The sequence below is a fragment of the Grus americana genome, chromosome 3 (genome assembly GCF_028858705.1).
Source record: "Grus americana isolate bGruAme1 chromosome 3, bGruAme1.mat, whole genome shotgun sequence".
NCBI lineage: Eukaryota > Metazoa > Chordata > Aves > Gruiformes > Gruidae > Grus > Grus americana.
Window position 1 is genome coordinate 13989563 of NC_072854.1, and position 20362 is coordinate 14009924.

A 20362-nucleotide genomic window follows, 5' to 3' on the forward strand; every position below is an offset into this window, starting at 1 on the left:
GGACCACCTGGCTGACAGTTCTAATGTAGGTCAGAAATATGGATAATAACTTTGTAGTATAGGAGCAGGAAAACTGTAGTTGGAAAGTCGTTTTGGTGTTTGTGCAAGAGGGGAAAAACATCATAGTGTAGAATTACCTGTGTGTGTATGTGTGTGTGGAGGTTACTGATTTATTTCTGTGCCAGAAAAACATAGTCAGAGCTATTTCTAAATCACAGCAAGTAGCTTTTTAGAAAGTTTGTGCACTTAATGTTGTATGCTTGCTAATTCTTTCATCTAAATAAATGCTCTCTTTCTCCTAGGTGGTAGATGCCAACAAATGCTTTGAAAAGCAATTACATTCTGCGTTATCTCTCCAGCTGGCAAGTTATTACTATAGCCTACAGATCTATGCTCGTTTGGCACCATGTTTCAAGGACAAATGCCACCCTCTCTACAGGGTTAGTACTCTTTCTTTTTAAAACCATATTCATTAATGTGCAGCATTAAAGCTATTCGAAAAAGCCAGTACGTGAGTTAAGCCTGTTAAGGAGCTGATCTGACTTACACTATGAGCAGCCTGTTAAGTTACACATAATTATTCTTCTACAGTGTTGTAAAAAGACAAGTACTTCACAATTTGCGGAAGAGTTTTTGAAGCACAATATTAAGTGTCTTTTATAGGCAATAGCACTATCAATCTTCAAAGTAGCTTATAAACACTGAGAAGTAATGAGCGTAGCCTATGCTGTCATTTGCAGTACTAATACAATATAGTACTTCCTAGGAAGAGTCAAATGTCCATTTCAACAAGAATGGTGCTATTCAAAGTTTCCATAGCCTTCCTTGGGGTGTGTTGTTTTGTATTTCAGTTTGCATATGGTGTTTTGAAAATTCATCCTCATTCACTGATGAATGTGTTCATTTCCTTTGACGAGTGTCTCTTTTTGAAATGGCACAGCTTTTGCTTATTATTCATCCCCTGTGATTAAAGCAATGGTAAACTCTGAACTAAATCGAAGAGGTGACATACAAAAGTTTAATAAGGCACCAATTGCCGTTCTTACTAAAGACTAAAAACTCTTTTTTTGCCATTCTAAGAGAGCCTTTCTGAATTTACACCTGTTCTTTCCTCGTGTACTGAAGCTCTCTGAACTGTTTGTTTTTCAGCCTAGCTCTGCATTACAGCTAAAAGAACACTTCTGGTCACAAGATTTCTGAAATAAGACCACTAATCACCACTGTGGCATGAGAGGAAATTTTTTTCCATGTTCAGAATGACTCCTGATTTACAGAGGAAAACCTGTTTTGATATTCACCCAGTTCTGCAATTAGGCAGCCTTTCATGTTCTGCTGAGATTTGTGTTCTACTAGCTTCTGTTTAGAAGCTAAAGGAAAACATAGCTCCCAACTGAAATTTGTGGGGCTTGCAAATGATGTTGGTTGTGAGGAATTCATTTGTGTTTGTTAAATAGCTTTCTCTGAGCCTAGGTCCACCTGCTGCAAGACACCTTTGATGAAAAAAAGATTTTTTTTTTTTTTTTTCTTTTTTTTAGTTTGGCTTTTTCAACAGTCTTATTTTATAGAAAGAGCTATGGAGCCTTTTGAAAGGGAAAGTTGTAAGAATAAGGACAGGGATGTTAAAGATTGAACTATTTCTACTCTAGTTGCCGTTTAATAAACAAAGTCTTAGCAATAGCACCATGTAGTTTATCTCTTTCTGATATGATCTTTGGCTAAATCTTTTGTTTCATCTTGGTGAGATACTGTATGTGTCTATGATAAGCAGTGGATTCTAAGTTGTTTGCTAAAAAAGAATATGTATTTTGTTTAAGTACTACTTTTAAATAGTAGCTTTTGAAACCAACTGTTTGAGAAGATCCTGAGTGAACAGCACACCAAGAAAAAGAAAAAGAGGAGACCTGAATAGCCAGTAAGAAAACAGCAGAAGAGAATACATTCATTGTTACTAATTCCAAGGCTATGCAGTGAGGGATGGAGGAAGTAGACAAGAAGAAATAGAAATGATGCTTGAGCAAAATAAGTACTTTCTCCCCCCTCCCCCCCCCAAAAAAAAACCCAACCCAACACCCCAGACTTAAATGCTGAGTTTCCTCTGCAAAACAGCCATTTGTTCAAATGTACATGTTAGATGTTGATAATAGTGGCTCTGCTTGCAAGTTGCTTTCCACACTGCCATACTGGTTGCTATCCAATGAGAACACATCTAGCCATGGTTTTTATTTTTGTGTTTCCTAAGAGCTCTGTGGGGGGAAAAAAAAAGATCTTAAACTTTTATGGTACAAACTTTTATGAAGATGATAAATTCAGTTGTAGATTGTTTTCCAGCTCATGCCACTGGTGTCTTGCATCATCTTTATCTTCTGACTTTTTCTCAAAACAGAAATGTGTCCCTAGGTCCTCTAACTGTATAATTCAAAGCTATGCATTATTCTTAGAAGATAACTGAGTGTGGTTTTGTGGCTCAAGGTATATAACCAATCCTTTTTTTTCCCCCTGTTCTAAACCTTTACTTATTCAGTAAAGATCTAAATCTAGCACTTCACCTACATGCTTAGAAGGTGGATCCTCAAGATCATAGAGCATATATTTCTGTTTAACAGCATCTGAGTCACAGTAGGTGTGATTTCTGTAGCCCATTGAATCAAGTATCCTGTCTGAAAACTCTAGCCGAATTTATCAGAAGCTGTATAGAAGCATGGAGAAGTCTACACTTCCTATGTTTACTTTAAAATAACATTGTATACATCTTTCAGAACAGAACACATGAGTATCTCTGGCATAATGGGAGAAATGATCTAAGAATAAAAATGACAGAAGCGTTATAAGGATGATAGGGAGCAGGGGGAAAGGGTTTCTGTTCCACTGGTTAAGACAGACTTTTAGGACTTGCTGGTTAGTCAGGAAAGACATTCTGAAGGAATGAATGGGTCTATTGAAGAAAGGCTTGACTTTTGTTTGTTTTTTTTTTTTTTACTGTGACGTGAAATACTGACAGCTACTATATGCACATCAAAACAGAATCATAAATTGCCAGAAATTCTCATTAACTTTTTGTGCTCTTGATGTCTGAAAGGAAGTCAGCTTGATAATTTCTGTTTCTGATGAAGTTATTACTTAGCTTTAAGGAGAAAAAAAGGGATTTGGGTGCTTTAGTTTTGTACCCAAGACAATTTTGAATTTTAGTTGGTATAATAATATAAAAATAATAGTTACAGTTTAGGGCATCTGAGCTACATTAGTTTCTTACCCTGAGGAAGACGTTAAAGGAGCTCTACAAGCAAATAAAACCCCAGATAAAGGTCTGTAAGGATTATGCCAGACAGAAGAGAACAAAATTTCCAGAAATGGACTGGCTGTGGAAAGCGTTGGTGTGAGGAGACTCATTTCCCTTTGAGAAGTTATCATTATTTTTGGTTTAGGTCTGTACAGGGCCTGGCAGGGATGGGGTTAACTTTCTTCATAGCAGCTCCTGTGGTGCTGTGCTTTGCATTTCTGGCTAGAGGCGTGGGTAACACAGTGGTGTTTTGGCCGCTGCTGAACCTTGCCTGCACTGCCACTCTGATTCACTGCTCGCTACTGCCCAGTCTCGATGGATGAGAAGAAAAGCAGTACAGCTGAAGCAAGAAATTTACTGGATAATTTTTGCTGTTAGCAGCTTATCTCCTCATTTGTCCTATCCTGGTGATCTGATAAGTGACCAGATTAAATATATCTGGGGGATTGTTTACTCAAGGAATGAAAAAGTTTAATTACCCTAAGGTTAATTAATATGTTATATTCCTGTCCTCATGCTAATAATCTAATGCTGAAATGTTTCCATGGTTTTGGAGAGGAGTATTTTACTGAACTTAGCTGTGGGACAAGCTTTTTCTTGGAGCATCAAGCAACAGCTCTAATGAACACTGCTAAGTTGCAGAGGGAAATGGGAATTTTGCATTTAATAGCAGATGAGGAAAGTTGCTGTTAGCAGAAAATTCTTAGGTATTTATTTTATTCCCTTACCTGTTACTTTTATTCAATAAAATGAATGTGATTCCTGTCCTTTTGTGCATTGCAACTGGCAACATGTTGAAACAGTAACCTTAGGAATTCTTCTTAATCATGCTTTTGATACAGCGTAGAGTTGATGGAGAAGTTGGGGGTTCAGTTCCACAGAGTTAAGTAGCCTGATATAAGTGGCTTTTGGGAAAGGATGCATTTATACAGTGAACTTGTGCTCTATACACTTAACCTGCTTCCTTTTCTGTTGCTTGCTGCTTGGGGAAGCCTCTATCAATCTCTCTGTTAGAGGCAGAATTAGGTCTGCTTTCATCTCACATAAATTCACTATCTACAAAGTAGGGTGTTTTTCTGGTTTTGTTTTTGGTTTTTCTCTCTGTTTGTATCACAACTGTTGTGTATTTTAGTTCCTGTGCTGTTTCTCTTTATTCCTGTCATTGTTAGACCATTGTTTCTGTCTATTCACATCTTCATTCGCAGGACTGTATTTAGGCTTTCTCTACTGCCCTCACCATGATGGCATCTATAGACTTTTAAAGTGCATTAACTGGCTGTGACAAATGTCATGTGTGTCTTATTGTCTCTCATCTCCTTTCCCATAGGAGAAAAACAGCATGTGGAACAGTTTTTAAATTGTTACATGCTGATATGTGTTTATCTTCTTTTGACCTTGCTTTCATTAATGCAGAAAAAGAGTGCTTTGAACTTGGGACTGATTATGTAGAAGTTTGTGTTGGTCTTTCGGGAGTTCATTCTGCAGGCTTGACCTTGCTTCAAAGGCAGTTCTGTTGCTTATTTGTATAAAGTTGACCTTAATTATAAATACAGTTATATTAAGCCAGAGAAGCAGAACTCCCAGCCATGGTCCTTCTGGTACAGCTTTAGGTAATATTCCAAATGTAGGATGTTGAAAATAAAGACTTCATTTGAACTGGAAATAAATACTATGTAAGAAGGCTGTATATGGGAGGAGGGAGAGAGGCAAATCTTATGGGCTACCAGATGTATTATGTTGTATGAGGTCTAATGGCTTTAACCTTATTACATGGCACTGTAGTGCAGCTAGAAGTTAAGTCTATACAAATGAGGTAATCTCTCATTGGAAATCAAATGCTCATTAAATGGTTGCCTGTTGGTTTGTGTTTAATAATAATATCCTGTCACATTCCTAAATTATGAACTTAACTTATGAGAAATAATATATACATTTTTAATCTCAAATTGGATTTGTGTACATGAAGTTTTACTGGAGTCTATTAACATTGACTGCAGTACTGACAAACTGTGTCAGACAGTCTTGTTTCATTCTGTCTCAACGTTCAACTTTTTATCTGTAAACTCAATGGCTAGCGGTAAGTCTGTTGTAGATGGTAAAATGGTAGTGCTCTTTATTGTTGGCTTATGATGGACTTATGACCTCCTTCACTTCTATTACTCTCTTGAGTTCTGATTCAAGCTATTGGATCCTCTTTGGCCCTTCTTTCTGTTTGGTTAGTGATACTGAAAACTAGCAAATTTCCTTTGGTAGGGTAATTTCTCCCCTTTGCCTCACTGTTTGAGTTTTCTGTTACATGTTCTGCATCAAGGTCAAGTGTCTTTGCTGGTCTTTAGGTTGCTCCACTTCCTTTTCATTCTGCTGTTCATGGCTAGCACTTATCTTTTTGTATACAAGGCTACTTGCTTGTACATGTTCAGATATTCATTAATACTTGGGGGGGGGGGGGGCATATCTGTCTCATTTGGTATACGCTTCTAAGTCCAGTGTGTATCTGATGGTTCCAAAAGCAAAACTGGGAAAGATGAAAGTATAACTCCTTGAATCTACGCTGTACTAGTCTCTGTCCCATTGACCTTCCTGCATGTGTGTGGAGTCCGTGATGGAGTGGAGAAACAGGGAGAGGAGAGGGCAGTGGGGGAAGGCACCATGAATGAGACATTGACTGGCAGACTAAGAACTGATCTTGGTAGAAGTTTTCTTTGTTTATTTTTCTTTGTTTTTTTTTTTTAATACTAAAGTAGGCCAAACACTGTAGTCTTGATATGTAGCATGACATTTGAATAATTCAAAGAGCTTATTATCATCAGAAAACTTAAATATTTATTGCTCATCCCTTCTTCAGGTCATTGATAAGAGATTCTGAATAAAAGTGGTCTCAAAACCTGCCCCTAGAGGACTTGCTGCTGGCTCTTCCCCTATCTGAAAAGCAATCACTAAGCTTTCACCAGGTTTCACTTCATAAAAAGACCTTTCTTTCAATCCCTTGGCAACTTTAAGTTTCTTGACTGGACTTTGGTGAGGAAACTTGTCAAGGAATTTTGGAAGATCTGTATATATTTTGCCACAGGATTCCCTTTGTCCATGTGCTCATTGACACCCTCGTAGCCCTCCAGCAAGGTAACAAGGTGGATTTTGCTTTACAGAGGCCATACTGATTGTTTCCCACCAAGCCTGTTAATGCCTGTACTCAGTGGTCTTATTCTTTGTTATAGAGTCTGCCATCTTACCAGGGATGGAAATTAGACTTGCTGATCTGTGATCCCTATGAAGATCCCCTTGAGATCCAGTTTTCAGATGGGACTTGCACTCTGGCACAGTGGGGTTTTTTGTAACATTCATTGATACACCTTAGCCTGCCATTTAATGTGATTTCATGTTTGAGTTCCTTGAGAACTGGGAGGTGAAGGCCATCTGGTCATGGTGGTGTGCAAGCACAGAACTTACCAAACTGGCCTGACACTTCCCAGATGTTTTCTTCAAACTTATCTAGCTCTTCTGACTTCTCTCCCCTACATCTTCAGCATTGAGGGCTGACCCAAAGATCTCATTGGTTTCCTCTGCTGTGGACGTATCCATGAGTGTTCCTTTGACACCTTGTCACCAAGTGATCCTACCACTTCTCTAGCTGGCTTCCAGATTTTGAGTGACTTTTCAGAACTTTTTGCTCTCAGGTTTACTGTTCTTTATAAGACACTTTGCAGGTATTTTTTAGACCTTTTAATCTCCTCTTTGGCCTATCACATTTTGTGAGTTTTCCTCATTTATTTGCTTATTCCTTGGTGATGTCTCAACAAATAAACACACATTTTTTAAACGAATTCATATCTAACCTAACAAAAATTGAGAGCTCACTAAGCACTACTGTATTTGAAGGCTTAAAGCTCAAGTAAACTTTCCTGAACTAGCAGTCATTGTGGATGTGTTTGAACATCTGGCATGATCCCTGAAATAGTAATCCAGCAATTAGTGACATTGCAGTCAGGTTGTGACAGCTATGTTCCTTTGGTTGAGATGTGTTTGATATAGACAAGCCAGTGTTTCACAGATCCCCATATTTCTTTGTTAAGCACACACCACTACAAAGCATTGCCATTCTTAGTTGGGACCAAATAATATTTAGGTGACTCGAAAAAGAGCTATTGTTAAATAGAATCATAGAATGGTTTGGGTTGGAAGGGACCTTTAAAGGTCATCTAGTCCAATGCCCCTGCAATGAGCAGGGACATCTTCAACTAGATCAGGTTACTCAGAGCCCTGTTGAACCTGACCTTGAATGTTTCCAGGGATGGGGCATCTACTGCCTGTCTGGGCAACCTGTGCCAGTGCTTCACCACCCTCATTGTAAAAATTCTTTTCTTTTTTTCTAGTCTGAATCTATCCTTCTTCAGCTTAAGACCGTTACCCCTTGTCCTGTCGCAACAGGCTCTACGAAAAAGTCTGTCCCCATCTTTCTTATAGGCCTCCTTAAAGTATTGGAAGGCTGCAATAAGGTCTCCTGGAGCCTTCTCTTCTCCAGGCTGAACAACCCCAACTCTCTCAGCCTGTCTTCACAGGAGAGGTGCTCCAGCCTGTTGATAATCTGACCCATGTGTGGTTTTTGTTTGTTTGTTTTGATTTTTGGGGTTGTTTTTCATCTTGGAGAGTTGAGGACAAATGCTAGATTGGCCTCTCCAAATTTAGCCTAAGCAGCTATTCATGAAAATATACATCATAATTATAGAAGGTAATCATGGAGAAATTCATGCTTCTAATTAGAAGTTCTAGCAGTGCTCCTGGATTAGGATGACAAAAATATTTGACTTCTGGCATTTTAATAACTACCAGGGAAGAGGAAATTATGTGTTTTGTTATGTCATGTAGTTCATGGAATATTTATTTTCAGGCTTTAAATTAGTAAGATATAGAAATATTTGCATGCATCCAGTCAAGTAACTGTATAAATTAAAAGGATACTGTGTTGTACTTAAACGGTATCATATTGTAATGAAGTTTTACAGTAGGAGTGTATGCTTGTCCCAGAGTCTGTATATGACTATGCTGTGGCCATATAGATCAAGATTAAAGACATATTCTAAAATAATATACAATAATGTAATTTATTCAGAAAGAAAGCACAATGATTTTTATTTTTTTTTTAGAGAAAAGAGAGATAGACAGAAGGTTAGGAGAGTTACCTAAACTCTGACATTATTTATTGCGAGTAATGCTGACCGCAAATGGGAAATGAATTGTACTATGAATTTAGTAGGCACTTCACTCAAAACTATGCATTAATTTTCTGTTTTCAGAGGTGTTCTTTCAGTTGACATTTTAACCTTTTATACATCATGTGTTAGTTCCACTAAACCAGCTGTCAGGTGAAATGATGAGATGAGATTTTTCTACCTAAACCTGACTTGCCAGTATCTTACTCAATAAGAGAGAGTCTGTAAGAGAAACAAGATAGAAAAGAAACTATGAAAACATTTTCTCTTGGGACAAATTATTCCTCACTCCTGCTGGAATAGCTGATTGAAAACAAAGTAAAAAAGCATTTAAAACAGAGCACTAGAGTAATTTGTTCAACTCTACAGGCACAAGTCATTTAACATAACTGTAGAAGTAACAGCCTGGACAACTTTTCAAATTATTTTTATGTTTTATTAGTTAACAGAATCCTCTTGCATTATTTTTTTTTTCCTGCAGCAGTACTAGCTACTGTATTGGAAACTATGTTGATTTAAATAATACCTGATGGCTTTGTTTGGGCTTGAAGTGGCTTAGTTGTCATTATTTCTACTCCTGCTGGCTATTAAAATATCATGTGTTACTTTTGTAACCAAGTTTCATCTGTTAGGAATTTACCTTAAAATATCTTCAGTAAAAATTGAAGGCAATTTCTGGACTAACATGCAGATATTAATATTCAATAGTCTATAAATACTGCAGATATCCCGGCTGACTATATGATTTAATTTTGTGGTGGATGGCTGTTTGACCTTAAAACAAAATGTATAGATGAATCAAATTCAAATTTTTTAACTGCATTTTCTTCCCAGTTTTGAGTATTCTGATAATTCTAGCCAGTGATTGTGGTGCCTCAGCAAATAGAGTTAAAAAAATCCCGCAGAACATGGTTTTCTATAATAGATGCTGTACACTGTTTAGCTCAATTCTAATACCATCTTTAGTGTAATTTTTGAAGCAGAAATAAAAACATCAGGTAACACTATTTTAAGGTTGTGTGCTAGCAACATCTGATTCATAATTCAAAACTAACAGCTTAACTCTCAGTCCTTTCATATTCAATCTCTTCTGGAGGCTTTGTTGGGAGAAAATATTCCCAGGATTCCACTTATATCATATCTTTAATCATACCAGCATCTTTGGCAACCATTTGTCCTTATACAGTTCAGTTAGTTTCCAGCATAATGATCTCGAAGTCGCAGTGGTGTATGCTGTCTTCCTATTCCAAGTGTTTCAGTTTTAAATCATTACATTTCAGCATTGCTTCTTCAAAAGACATAACATTCTTTCTATTAATAACAAACCAGAAAAACACAACCAAAAAACTGCAGCACAAAGAGATGATTTGTTCTTTTTTAGACTCCAGTTTTGAAAGATTATGATTTTCCAGCCTTTTGTAGATTTTTGTATTCCCAACGTATTTCTGTTCATGAAGCAACAAAGCATGTTTGCGTGAAAAGTCATTTACGATCGTTATGTTCGCAGTTTGAATTGTTATCATAGGTCCTTCTTGCCCGATAGTGAAAAAAAGCAGGACTTTGGAATTAAAATTAATTTGTTCATTGAAATTGCTAATGCTTATTTACAAACTGTTTACCTGTGTTTTTGTGTTCCTTGTGTAATTCAGCAACTCCTTCTGTTTTGGCTGGGGTTTTTGTCATGAATTAGTTTATTCTAAACTCGCTGCAAATGTGCATGTTTGCTTTTCACTCATTTCCTCGGGAATTCAAATAACCCCTTGAAGTTAGTACTAGCCTTAAACCTCCGAAGCAGACTAGGACTGTGAAGCCCTCAGTCACTCGTGTAATCTGCATTTTTTATAACAAGTTAAAAGTTGTGTCTGTGTAAGTTTGGGAGTGTTTTAAACTTGGCCACTTTAAGGGAGAGCTAATGGTCCTGCATTTTAAACTGTGATGCAAGAGCATTTGTTTTATACAGCCACTCATCTGGAACGAAATTTTAAATATCCAGACTCAGTTCTTGGAAAAAAGAGAAGCCTGGATGAAATCTGTGGTGAAGGTGAGAAGGGAAGCGAGGGAATTGGAGTCCATGGCTGCATTCCTGGGTCTACAAAATCCAGATCTGCATTTCTGAGTACAGTATGAAATTGCTTGTTTACGTCACGCATGTACGGTGCTGTGTTGACAAACATTTTTTAAGAGTATATACAGACTTTAAAATCATCATACTGTAATATTTCAGGTATATTTAACTATCTTACAAAAACTTCTGATGGATCATTTCAGATTATAAATCTGAAATAGAAAATTATTTTAATATTGTCTGAATGTCTAAGACCTACCTATAGGTTTGATAATTCAGGATTTATTGCTCAGCTCATCTCTATTAGATTTTTTTTGTTAGTTTGTGCAACTTTATTCTGATGCATCTTGTAGCTTCTAAAAGGTATTCTAGTACATATCCTTGTATGTTGACTTGGTGTGGTTTCACTGGTGGGTGATGGGATTTGCTGCTTCCTGTATCCATTTAAAAAACGGTTGTGGAAGCTGATCCTGAACAAATGAGTGTTGTCACCCAACAATATACATAGCCACAGCAGTGGGAGGACAAAGAAAGTTGAGGTGTCTCTGCACTTGAGTGATGTGAGAGTACAGGTTTTATTTCTGAGATGCTCTGGTCTTCCATCTCAGCCATACACTTTATCTTTTGCTTTGAGCAAATCAAATGTGAGACAGCTGCGATCTGCAAGGTAGACCACCCCAAATTTATGTGGTGCTGTGTCTAAGTCAATGTACTCTTGACTCACAGTGTGACAACAGACTCAGTAGAGGACAAGTGTCATTGACTTAATTAATGAAAAGCTGTCCTGTGGAGGGATGGATTTTACTTCTTGAGTGAACTATTTCTTTCCTGTAAATCTTTTTTTCCCGTTTTGGTATGTGAAGAAAAGTGTTGTCTATGCGTGCTTTGCTTCATTCTTTTTTTCTTTTTCCCTTGCCTCCCCCTCCATCAAATTTATAGCACATTGAATCTCTTGCTACAGGGATTGTGGCAGTTCCTACAAGGATTAGAGAGAGCTCTCCTCTTCTCCCTAAAATGTAAGTGCTTTCCAGAGGTGTAGTTTGGTTTCCTTAGAAGCGCTGGAGATGGGCAGCAACTTGGAGGCAGGATAGTGATCAAAGTACAACTGTCTCTGCAGCAGGAATTTTACACCCTGCTCCCTGGTGTCTCTTGCTTTGCTCATGTGTTGTCATCTCCTACTTGTGCTAACCATTAGGGTTTTGCTTGGTGTGTGTCTTCCTCTATGGCATCATCTTTTTCTTAGGATGACTTAACATGGTTTAGAACAAATCATAGAATCATAGAATGGCCTTAGTTGGAAGGGACCTAAAAGATCATTCAACCCCGCCCTGCCATGGGCTGGGACACCCTCCTCTAGACCAGGTTGCCCAAAGCCCCATCCAGCCTGGCCTTGAACACTTCCAGGGAGGGGGCATCCATCCTCTGGGCAACCTGTTCCAGTGTCTCATCACCCTCACGGTGAGGAATTTTTTCCTAATATCTAATCTAAATCTACCCTCTTTCAATTTAAGGCCAGTGCCCCTTGTCCTGTCACTACATGCCCTTTTGTAAACAGTCCCTCTCCAGCCTTTCCTGTAGGCCCCTTCAGGTACTGGAAGGCTGCTAATTAGGTCTCCCTGGAGCCTTCTCTTCTCCAGGCTGAACAACCCCAACTCTCTCAGCCTGTCCTCATAGGAGAGGTGCTCCAGCCCTCTGATCAGCTTCCTGGCCCTCCTCTGGACTCGCTCCAACAGCTCCCTGTACTTCTTATGTTGGGGCCCCCAGAGCTGAACACAGCACTGCAGGTGGGATCTCAGAGCAGAGTAGAGGAGAATCACCCCTCTCCTGCTGGTCACACTTCTTTTGATGCAGCCCAGGATACAGTTGGCTTTCTGGGCTGCATCTGGTGTTACAAGCATCCGGGCACAACTTACCGTGTTCTCTGCCTTCCCATTCTGATTTCTGTGGCTCACTGCAGTTGCAGCTTTTGACCATTACCGAAGGATTACAGTTCAAAATGTGATGGAAATGTTTTGCAACTTCAATCCAGAAAGGTCCACAACATCAGTTATGTGTTTGGGGTGATTATGAGCAGATTAACCTCAATGATCTAAGCATCTTTTCTCATCAGTGTTCCTAGTCGTTTTTACAGTCTGGAGGTCATTTACATAAAACAAAAAACACCCAACCCCAAAACCCCCAAACAAAAGAATAATATTCCTTTTTAGAACAATTGGAAAGATTCTTGATCTTAAGTAAACCAGCTAAATAGCCTTACAAGACTATAATATTATCTCAGTGATGCAGGAGAAGAACAGGAGAAAAACTGACTCAGATCCTTCTTTTTTTTTTTTTTCCCTGATTATGTACAGCTGAATTAAGTCTTTTAAAGAGATTTGAAAGAAAAAGGAAATAGTAACTTCCCAGGGGGAAAGAAAATAAATTGAAAATTGGTTGAGTCACCATCCCTGGAGGTATTTAAAAGATGTGTAAATGTGGCACTTAGGAACATAGTTTAGTGGTTGGACTTGGTAGTGCTAGGTTAACAGTTGGACTTGATGATCTTAAAGGTCTTTTCCAACCAAAACAATTTGGTTGAAACAATTTGATTCTGTTATTTTAGGGATCAGTGTGAAGAAATTCCAAGATCAAAACATCTTATCTCTTTTTAAAACCAGTTTTGCTTTTATAGTATCACAGTGACATACAGATTCTGAAGGGCTTCACTGGTGTGACTCCCAGAGGATGGTCAAAGAGAAATACTGCATTGAAACTTCTAGTCAGGTGGACCCTGATCCCCACCTGAGGCTTAAATGGTAATGGCTGGTCGTGCGATATTGATAGTAACTTGTCCTGATCTGTGCTGAGTAAATCACATCTAATAGCATGAAATTAAATTAACTTTATGCTGAACTGATGGATGCTTCTGTGTTTCCTCCTCGTTTCCTCTTTGTTTCCACCTCTTTTTTTTTTTTTCCCTTTTTTTCCCCAAGCAAATCCTATGCCAGATCATTTCACTATTGCCAAGACAACACCGTTACAGCACAAAACAGTGCTACTCCAATAGATAAGTAAAATACATTTTCGGGTAGTTCACAAGGGATTTCCCTTGGCACTGCTCGGGAGGCTTATGGGTTGAGGGTGAGCATGTGTGGCTTCTCTGGAAGCTTACCCTATGTTTGCTGCTGTGTTCGTATGTAAAATACCCTTCCTGAATGATTAGGGGGAGGAAGCCAAGTTTGAACATCTGTCTAGAAGTACTGGAGGAGATTTATCTGGCAAAGCAGAGAGTTGGACACCTAGGCACAATTTCTAAGTATCTGAAAGACTCTGAAAAGCCAACAGAGATAATAGTGTAGTAGCAGTTTGGGGTTTTTTGTGGGGTTTTTTTGACAGATAACATAAGAAAGAGAATGAGTTGAATATGACTTCTTATCAGTCTTACCTGTCAAAGTTTGTTTGTATTTACACAAATTGCTGTAGAGATTTATTTTGTGGGGGTTTTTTGGTTTGCAGGTTTTTTTGTTGGGTTGTTTTTTTTTTTTAAAGTGCTTGCTAAAATTTTAATCAAGTCAAAGAATTTGTAAACCCTATGAATGCTGAAGTAAGAGTCAGTCTTTGCTGATTTTGGTAATTTTCTTCATGGCCAGCTACTTTTACTAGCTAGTTATTATGGTCTTTTCAATTAAAAACTCTTAAGACTTTTTGGAATATTGGCAATACAGCTATAATGATCTTTCTTATTAGTGTTTGTTAGAACAAGCATCATGTCGAATTGAACTAGGTATTTATTGAGTGTAGAAATGTTTGTGCTTATCTTTTAAAAAACATTATTAAAATGAAGATGTTAAAGACTGTGTACTTAAAATTATGAAATACAACTTCTATGCACCTTGATACTGAACATGTTAGCTTTTTATATTTTTTTCATTGAGCTTATGTTGAACACCTAATAATTACTGCTCAGGCAGCACTGTTATTTAAGAAAACATTTTAAATCTATAGAAGGATGATGAATCGGAGAGAAGGAAAACTGTGTGTCATTCCAGTAAATGAGTTTTACAAACATATATATGTTAATTTACCAGCTATCAGGTCTCATACTTCTGTCTCCCAGATTGAAGAGTTTGATGCACTTTTTTGCCTTATGTATGTGTGTATTTACATACTTGGGTATTCATACAAGGTATGATTCTATTATTATCACAGAATCATAGAATGGTTTGGGTTGGAAGGAACCTCAAAGATCATCTAGTTCCAACCCCCTGCCATGGGCAGGGACACCCTCCACTAGACCATGTTGCCCAAAGCCCCATCCAACCTGGCCTTGAACACTTCCAGGGATGGGGCATCCACAACCTCTCTGGGCAACCTGTTCCAGTGCCTCACCACCCTCACAGTAAAGAATTTCTTTCTAACATCTAATCTAAATCGACCCTCCTTCAGCTTAAACCCATTACCCCTTGTCCTGTCACTGCACTCCCTCATAAACAGTCCCTCTCCAGCTTTCCTGTAGGCCCCTTCAGGTACTGGAAAGCTGCAATTAGGTCTCCCCGGAGCCTTCTCTTCTCCAGGCTGAACAACCCCAACTCTCTCAGCCTGTCCTCATAGGAGAGGTGCTCCAGCCCTCTGATCATCTTCATGGCCCTCCTCTGGACTCGCTCCAACAGCTCCATGTCTCTCCTGTACTGGGGCCCCCAGAGCTGGACGCAGTACTCCAGGTGGGGTCTCACAAGAGCGGAGTAGAGGGGCAGGATCACCTCCCTCGACTTGCTGGTCACCCTTCTTTTGATGCAGCCCAGGACACGGTTGGCTTTCTGGGCTGCAAGCGCACACTGCTGGCTCATGTTGAGCTTCTTCTCAATCAATACCCCCAAGCCCTTCTCCTCGGGGCTACTTTCAATCCATTCCTTGCCCAGCCTGTAGTCGTGCTTGGGATTGCGCTGACCCACATGCAGGACCTTGCACTTGGCCTTGTTGAACTTCATGCGGTTCACACGGGCCCACCTCTCCAGCCTGTCAAGGTCCCTCTGGATGGCATCCCTTCCCTCCAGCGTGTCGACTGCACCACACAGCTTGGTGTCGTCGGCAAACTTGCTGAGGGTGCACTCGATCCCACTGTCCATGTCACTGACAAAGGTGTTGAACAGTGCCGGTCCCAGTGCCGGTCCCTGAGGAACACCACTCGTGACTGGTCTCCACTTCGACATGGAGCCATTGACCTCAACTCTTTGAGCGTGACCATCCAGCCAATTCCTTATCCACCACGTGGTCCACCCATCGAATCCATGTCTCTCCAATTTAGAGACAAGGATGTCGTGCGGGACAGTGTCAAATGCCTTGCACAAGTCCAGGTAGATGACACCAGTTGCCCTTCCCTTATCCACCAATGCTGTAACCCCATCATAGAAGGCCACCAAATTTGTCAGGCATGATTTGCCCGTAGTGAAGCCGTTGTTGGCTGTCACCAATCACCTCCTTATTTTCCATGTGCCTGAGCATAGTCTCCAGGAGGATCTGCTCCATGATCTTGCGAGGCACAGAGGTGAGAACTCTATTGTTAATAAGCTCAGTAGACACTAAGACATTCTTTCTAAAGGCATTATTTTTATATTACTTAGAAGGTCTGTTTCTTAAATCCTTTAAACAATTTTTGTGATACTTTTCAGAGCCATCCATTTTATAACATTTCAGAACTTCAAAACCTAGAAGACAACCTAGTAGTGGGAATTAGTTACATTGGTGACAAACATCAGCGTAACTTTTTTGTTTCTCATTTCTTGTATCTGCATTCAAGGTTCACATTGATCCTTTAAACACCATGTACATCAGATTATTCCTCCACTTCTCTTTCCCTCCTTGTGACATTTTGTCATTGTTACGGAGAGGGACTGTTTACAAGGGCATGTAGTGACGGGACAAGGGGTAATGGCCTTAAGCCGAAGGAGGGTCGATTTAGATTAGATATTAGGAAGAAATTCTTTACTGTGAGGGTGGTGAAGCACTGGAACAGGTTGCCCAGAGAGGCTGTGGATGCCCCATCCCTGGAAGTGTTCAAGGCCAGGTTGGATGGGGCTTTGGGCAACATGGTCTAGTGGAGGGTGTCCCTGCCCATGGCAGGGGGGTTGGAACTAGATGGTCTTTGAGGTACCTTCCAATCCAAACCATTCTATGGTTCTGTGGTATTATTTGTTGTGGTACTACTGTATCACACAGTGGTCCTTGGTCCAGGGTGGTTTTTTTTTTTATTTTTATTATAGCTTAGTAGTGATACAAGCAGTAGAAGAGGTTCAGATAAGAAAAACAGTGAAACAGTACTGACCAATTTGATACGAGAGCAGTCCTGACAGAGCCGCACACTTATTATTTCTTCTTAGTAAGTAGCATTTGGCAAATGTATTAACAGGAAAATAATGAAGCTGATTAGATAGCTTTAAGGTGTTCCTTTGAAGCATAAACAGGCAGCATCAAAGATTGCACAAATTCTTTTAGGGAAATGTAACAAATGGTGAATAAAGGTTGGCACTAGTGATAGATGTCATTTGAGAGGGTGACAGCTTGGTCAGAGTATTATGATGGGAAATAAAGTGGCAGATTATTCTTTTAAAAAGGAATTTCACATTTAAAGATGATGATTGTCCAATGTATTGAAGACAACAGTGGACCAAAAATAAAATGGTTTTAATCTACCTGTCTTAGTAAGTAGTATTATTTTAAGCTATTGTTGTAAATACTCAAATTTACTTCTACCTCACAGTGAAAAATTATGTGCTATTCAGGAAACTTATTAAAAATGTTATATTTCCGTCTTCAGAAGTAATTTTTTGAGGAAGAGTTCTGGTGTATTTGTTTGAAAATACTTTCAAGATTGTCTTTGTGTACTTTATGAACAATCTAGTGGGCTGTGCGTGGAAGAAGAATGCCGACATAGGATTCTGCTCTCCTTAATGGAGAGAGGGGAAACCTAGCAAAAGAGAGCAAATTTACTCTCATAGGTTGCCAGAGAGACCTCCCTTTCTCAGTGAACCGTACAGAGGATTTAGGCAATTATGTTAAACAAGTTTCTTCATCTTGCTCTGACTTTCCCTGTCTCCGTGCTCTGTTTTCTAGTGTATCGCCTAAAATGAGATACCAGGGTACATAATAAGGAGTGGATTGGTTTCCAGCTGATATAATTGTATTGTAGAGGCACTGCTCTGCTTGCCTATCTCTTCTCTGAGGTTTTATTATTCTGTTGCCAATCTCCTAAGCAACCTTGAAAGAGCTACTGATGTTGTTTATAAAATCAATGAGTTTCCAATGTTTAGAGGGCTTCAGAAAAATATTGTGTGGAGAGGAAAAAGGATGCCCTGTAGCATTTAATGACTTGGTGAGCAGCCTGTCTGCCAAGACTTGAAAAGAGGAAAAAAAAAAAAAAATTAGAATGACCAGCGAATCACAGAAATATTCAGGCATGCCTCAAGGTTCAAACAGTTGGTGCATGTTTTACCCTACTGTGCACACTAGTTAATGTTCATAAGTTTAGCTTCTTATTTAGCAGAATCATTCTGTAATAAAAAGAAAGTGTATTTGTCCAATAAACTCAATGTTTTTGAGATCACGGCAGTTAAATCAGCCGTTTCTTTTAGAAAATATTTCAGCTACAGTTGGTATCCTCAGGTATTTCTGGTGACTCTTTTGGCAGCTACCTTATGGCATTGCGCTGCTCGTGGCCTCGTTTTTCATGGAAGAAAGAGGTCAAGATACTGAATGTGCTGAGTGATTACATATAGCTCACACAGCTGTGTTCAAGTGGAGGTGCCTACATATAGCCACTGCTTAGATCTTGAGATAATTGGGAACTCTCTACAGTACATGCATTCCTTTTCCATTTCAAACATGCAGACTGTATTTGTTTCATATTCAAAGTTACTGCTTTGCTATGTGGGTTTTTGACTACAGAAGTTAGTGGGTGATTAAATTTGCACTTGATGCATAATTTCTAATGCAGAAAAAATAAATTTTATTTGTGATGAAGGTATTTTGAAAACAAAGGTTTTCTTAGTCCATGGATGATCAATATTTAATTATTTGAAGGTTTCAGGGTGTAGGCAATGCCTTGTAATTTGCAGATCCTGCAATACTTCTCATTCTTTGAAAGTATCAGTGCTTGACACTTAAAATGCTGAGCTATTTCTTTTATCAATTCTGTATAATAGAAGTGTATCAGAAATTCAGTAACAAACAAAAAAACCCCAACAGTTTGCAATATTGCTTCCATTCTTATTTCTGAGAGAGATTCTGTGGTTTAGAGTAAACTTAATTGTAGTGTTTGTAATTGAGGAGAGATTTGGTAAGTTTGCTTTGATTTTTTGGAAGTGTTTTACCAATCAGTTGCCTAGTTTTGACATTAATAAGAATGAGGGTTTTAAAAACAAATAAATCCAGTCATAGTGAAGTAGTTGTTACTATTAATTTGGTTAGGTAAGTTTGTTTTAATTTTTGTGGCATAATATCCCAAAAGGATAAATTTTTTAACATCATAGCAAATAGCCCTTACAGAAAATTTGGAATTCTGTTGTACTTAAAACATCTCAGAAATGGAAACAAATATTTCAGTTCTGAACACAAGGATCAATCATAAAATGATATATTTAACGCTCTCAGTCATATGCTCTGATTCGGCTGGTCCTGTGTGGAGCCAGGAGTTGGACTCGGTGATCCTCATGGGTCCCTTCCAACTCAGGATATTCTATGATTCTATGATATTTTTTGCAGAAATTTACAGGGCTATTTTTAGTTTGTTGTCAATTATTTTCACAGGCTGATCCAAAAGAGTTGATTCAGATGGTCACAAAGCATGTTACTCAGTATGGCTCTACAGACTGGCCTGAAGAAATCGCAGCTTTGATAAATCAGCTGCATTACTACAATGAACGACTACTGGATTTCACTCAAGCTCAGATTCTTCAAGGACTTGGCAAAGGAGTGGATGTGCAGAGGTTTACAGCAGATGCACAGTACAAGAGAGAAACAATACTAGGATTGGCAGAGTAAGTAATGTCTATTATGTTTATTTTGTTTATTTTAATATGGAATTACTTTAAGCTTTAAATCAGGAAAGTAAATTGAAAGAAGTGCTGACCTTTAGAAGGGAGAAGTTACCAGTTGCTTTAGCTATTTACACTGTAATGCTGCTACAGCTGGAGCTTTTTCTATTGAACTATTCCACTTAAATGAAATGTCGCCCAAATAAATGGATCAATAACTTTTAATGGAAACTATAAGTCCTTGTTTATTAACTGCTAATATTAATCAGGGAATGAAATCACAGCATAGGTGGAGGTCTGATTTCTTACTTTCATCTCCTGTAAACCTGCCCTAGCAATCTGTTAGGGTATGCCCACACATCAAAGTTTGTAATGAACTATAGCTAAAAAAAAAAAAAAAAAGTTAGACCTGTATTTTCTTTTTAATAATTTAGTTAAAGCTACTGTATATTACAGTATTTTTGCCTGTAATCATTTGAAAGTACTGAAGCCTTCACTGCGTGTGTTCTGATATTTAGAATGCTTTTGTCTCACCTTTCAGTTATCCAGAATAGGAAAAAAGGAAAGATGTAGAATAGTACTGCCTTTTCATTTTAAAAATACCTTTAATTAACATCTGCAAGCAGGTACTTTAGGCTGTGAACAAGTCATGAATATACTTGACTCTGTATGTTTTGAAGACCATCAGAGTTGAATAGCTGCTAGACTGTCAAAGGAAGAGTTCTGTGCAATAAGCTTTCAATATAATTTTAAACCTAATTTTAAACTACTCCATGCATAAAGCTTTTGAAGAGCATGTTGATTT

At 38.6% G+C, this 20362-nt stretch overlaps 1 protein-coding gene across 5 annotated transcripts in view; it reads left to right on the forward strand.

Annotated features, from left to right (window-relative positions):
- Window positions 1-20362, forward strand: part of NBAS (NBAS subunit of NRZ tethering complex) — a 183475-nt gene that overhangs the window by 90208 nt on the left and 72905 nt on the right. For all 5 annotated transcript variants that reach the window (XM_054821998.1, XM_054821999.1, XM_054822001.1 and 2 more), the window contains 2 exons: window positions 303-440; window positions 19331-19560. In XM_054821998.1, coding sequence (XP_054677973.1) covers window positions 303-440; window positions 19331-19560 — 368 coding nt within the window. The remainder of the gene's footprint in view (window positions 1-302; window positions 441-19330; window positions 19561-20362) is intronic.